The 3404-nt window shown below is 43.3% G+C and overlaps 1 protein-coding gene and 1 long non-coding RNA gene across 5 annotated transcripts in view; one reads left to right on the plus strand and one right to left on the minus strand.

Moving 5' to 3' along the window:
- Positions 1–3404, plus strand: part of WARS1 (tryptophanyl-tRNA synthetase 1) — a 40190-nt gene that overhangs the window by 7042 nt on the left and 29744 nt on the right. For all 4 annotated transcript variants that reach the window (XM_017528123.1, XM_037738326.1, XM_017528121.1 and 1 more), the window contains one exon: positions 421–585. In XM_017528123.1, the coding sequence (XP_017383612.1) occupies positions 475–585 (111 nt within the window). In that variant the 5' untranslated portion in view covers positions 421–474. The remainder of the gene's footprint in view (positions 1–420; positions 586–3404) is intronic.
- LOC108304077 overlaps positions 1–3404 on the minus strand; it is a 7968-nt gene that overhangs the window by 1704 nt on the left and 2860 nt on the right. The window lies entirely within an intron of this gene.

Raw genomic sequence — 3404 nt, forward strand, 5'->3', positions numbered from 1 at the left:
AAAAAAAAAAAAAAACAGCATATAGTAATTTAGTAATTTGCCAAATGTGTATAGCACTAGTGAACTTAGGTTTATTAAAACACATTGGTGTTTATACCCTGAGCAAACAGGAGTCCTATGTTCTGGGCACTGGGTGGGGTACAGGGGGCATCACCAAATGCAAACTCAGTCTTAACTAGGAGGGCCTCTCTTAAGTCAGTAAATCCTAGTCACCGCTTTAGTCCTCATCATTGACATTTGTTCTTCCCCTTTTCCTCTTTTTCATGGCCCCAAATTTCTGCTTCTCTTTTTATCATCCATGTCCTTTATTGTAACTCACCTCACAACCTTTTCAGAAAAATGGACTCAATCCAGGAAAGGAAAAACAGCTGCAGTGTTTTGTTAATCTCTCTTTTTCCCTCGCTCTCCTTTTCTCCCTAGTCTTGACTCCTCTGCTGAACAAAGCCTCTGACCCCTGGCCAGCCATTCTGAGAGATGGCTAACATGTCCAACAGTGAGGTCTGTGCCTCTCCACTGGAGCTGTTCAACAGCATCACCACTCAAGGGGAGCACGTGAGGGCCCTGAAAGCCGGAAATGCATCAAAGGTAGGTGATTTTGTTGGGTTCTCCATGAAGGCAGCTGAGCCTCCCAAGTCTGTAGGGCTGTTACTCTGGAGGAGACGGTTTCCTCAATGACAGAAGTGTTTTGGTTATAATTTTTTGTTGTTGGGTTTTGTTTTGTTTTGTTTTGTTTTTTTGAGAGGGAGTTGCACTCTTGTTTCCCAGAATGGAGTGCAATGGTGCAACCTCAGCTCACTACAACCTCTGCCTCCCAGTTCCAGCAATTCTCCTGCCTCAGCCTCCCAAAGTAGCTAGGATTACAGGCATACACCACCATACCCAGCTAATTTTGTTGTGTTGTGTTTGTTTGTTTGTTTGTTTGTGTTTTTTTGAGATGGAGTTTCAAACTTGTTGCCTAGGCTGAAGTGCAGTGGCATGATCTCGGCTCACTGCAACATCTGCCTCCCAATTCAAGCTATTCTCCTGCCTCAGCCTCCCAAGTAGCTGGGATTACAGGCATGCGCCACAACGCTCGGCTAATTTTGTATTTTTAATAGAGATGGAGTTTCTCCATGTTGGTTAGGCTGGTCTCAAACTCCCAACCTCTGGTGATCCACAGGCATGAGCCATCGCACCCAGCCTTGGTTATAGTTTTAAATGTGTTTTTCCCTTTATCAACACTGGGATGCCTGTGATCTAAAAGAGTCAGGGATTCTCAAAGCCTTTGTGAAATACAGCGGCCCTCCAGTCCACCTCTTCCTATTTCCTGCTCAATTCTTTTAGCCCGTCTTTTGGTTATATACTCCCCATATCTACAAATATTCTGCTTATTATATTGCTCCTTGTTGATTTTCAAGTTGGGGCTTTCACGTGGAAATGAAAAATTTGTACTTTCCCAGCCACTTCCCATCCAGTCAGTCTCCCCATCTGTATTGCAGTTGCAGTTAGGTCAGTATCTGTATCGAGGATACAGATTAGTACTCTTCCTTTCTCGCCCTCAAACCATCAAGGATAGAATGACTACTCTTCCTTTCTCACCCAGCTTTTGTTTTCTCTGGAGTTAATATCTGTCTTAATTTCTGTTTGCTTGACTTTTTTTATGTGAATGATACTAATGATAATGTATCTCCAAGTCCTTTCCTAGTCAGATGAATCTCCTTTCGACACACATCAACTAGTATGTCAAGTTCATCTTCTTGAGGTGATCTCTCCCAAAACCTTCTGCCTGCTTCCCTCTGGACTGGTGACTCTTGCCTCCTACACTGCCCATCTTGGCATCTTTCTTCCCTGTCAACCCAGGAGTTCCTTTCACCCCTGCTGATTGGGTGCCCCATTTCCTGCTCCTGCATCTTATTCCTCTTTGCTTTACTCTTTGGGCAGAGCAAATCTTCCAATTGTTTCTGAAAAAAATATTGCAAGGAAATATTCCTGGGGGGATCTTGCCCATCTGAAAGTGTATTTATTTTACCTAAAACTTGATTGATAACTAGGCTGGGTGTAGGGTTCTATCATGAAAGTGATTTCCCCTGGGAATGCTGAAACCACTGCTCCATTGATACCTAGCTTCTGGGCTTGCTGCAGAGAAGCCAGATGCCATGCCTCCATCTTTCCTCTCTGGAAGTTGGCAAGATGTTCTTTGTTCCAGTGTTCTGAAATGTCATCATATAGGGGCTCAGCATGCCTTTCGAACTAGAAACTCATGACTGTTAATTCTCAGAAATCATTATTTCTTTGATCCCTTCTGTTTTCTTTCTTTTTTTAATTTGGAGACTGTTTCTCTGATTTTCTAACCCTCCTATTGTTTTCCATTTCTCCTATCATTTTTAACTTCCAGGAGCATGTATGCTTCCTGAAGTTTTCTCATAGCACCCTGCCGTGATTCATAAGTACACTACCATCCTTTTCTGAGATCTTAATGGTAGTTTTCCACATGTCCTGTACATCCTTTATAATCCCAGCTTTATCCGTCTTAATTTTTTTCTACCTGTCTTTGATATTAGAGGCAATTCTCAAATGTTTGGTGTTTCTTGGCTGTTCACTCATGTTTTCAGGGGTACACTTAAAAAAAGCTGCTGGATGGACTGTTTATTGGGGAGGAGCTTATCAACATAGGTTCTCAACATAGGTTCTTTAAAGGGGAGAATGAGCAAGCAGCTCCCCTTTAAAGTTAAGTGAGATTCCCCAGAGAAAGCTCCCCCAGTCCACTGTTCAGAGGGGGTGAGTCCAGCTGCCAGCGTTCCACGGCTGAGTGGGAGAGAAGGGTTATGGGATCCTTCCCTGAAGCTCCCTATTCTCTGTGTGCTGCCAGTGCCCCAAATGTGCAGATTTCCCCCAGTCTAGGCACCGGTAACTCTGTCATCTCTCAACATGAAACCTTGGAATGGAGGGGAAAGTGTGACACTCTCTTGGCCAAGGGGAGAGGGGCTCTCACCAGCCTCCTGTTTTCATAACCCACTTTCACCCCCACTCCTATAAGCACCCGAGGTCACTAAGGCCTGAGCCTTTGGGCGATTGCACAGCAGTTACACTCGGTCACTGTCCAGTATTTCTACAATGCCTTAGCATTTGTTTTCTCTCATGCTGTTAGGCACTGGTCGTCCATCAGCTTTGCAGCTTCTGAAACCTTGTTGCTGTCATTCTCTTCTTCTTTCTTTTGTTCTTGTGCAATTATGCTTTAAAAAAAAAAAAAAAATCTCTGCTTTTGTTATAGTAGGTTTCAGAAGTATCATCATCAATATGCATCTTTAACTGGAATGTAAGCATTTTATTTCCTTCTGGGGTGCCTCCACTCCTAGGTCCCCCAGCTTTTCCATGACTTCCATCACTATTACTTTCTTTTTCTTTCTTTTTTTTTTTTTTTTTTT

Source organism: Cebus imitator, unplaced genomic scaffold, assembly GCF_001604975.1.
Source record: "Cebus imitator isolate Cc_AM_T3 unplaced genomic scaffold, Cebus_imitator-1.0 Scaffold52, whole genome shotgun sequence".
Taxonomy (NCBI): Eukaryota; Metazoa; Chordata; class Mammalia; order Primates; family Cebidae; genus Cebus; species Cebus imitator.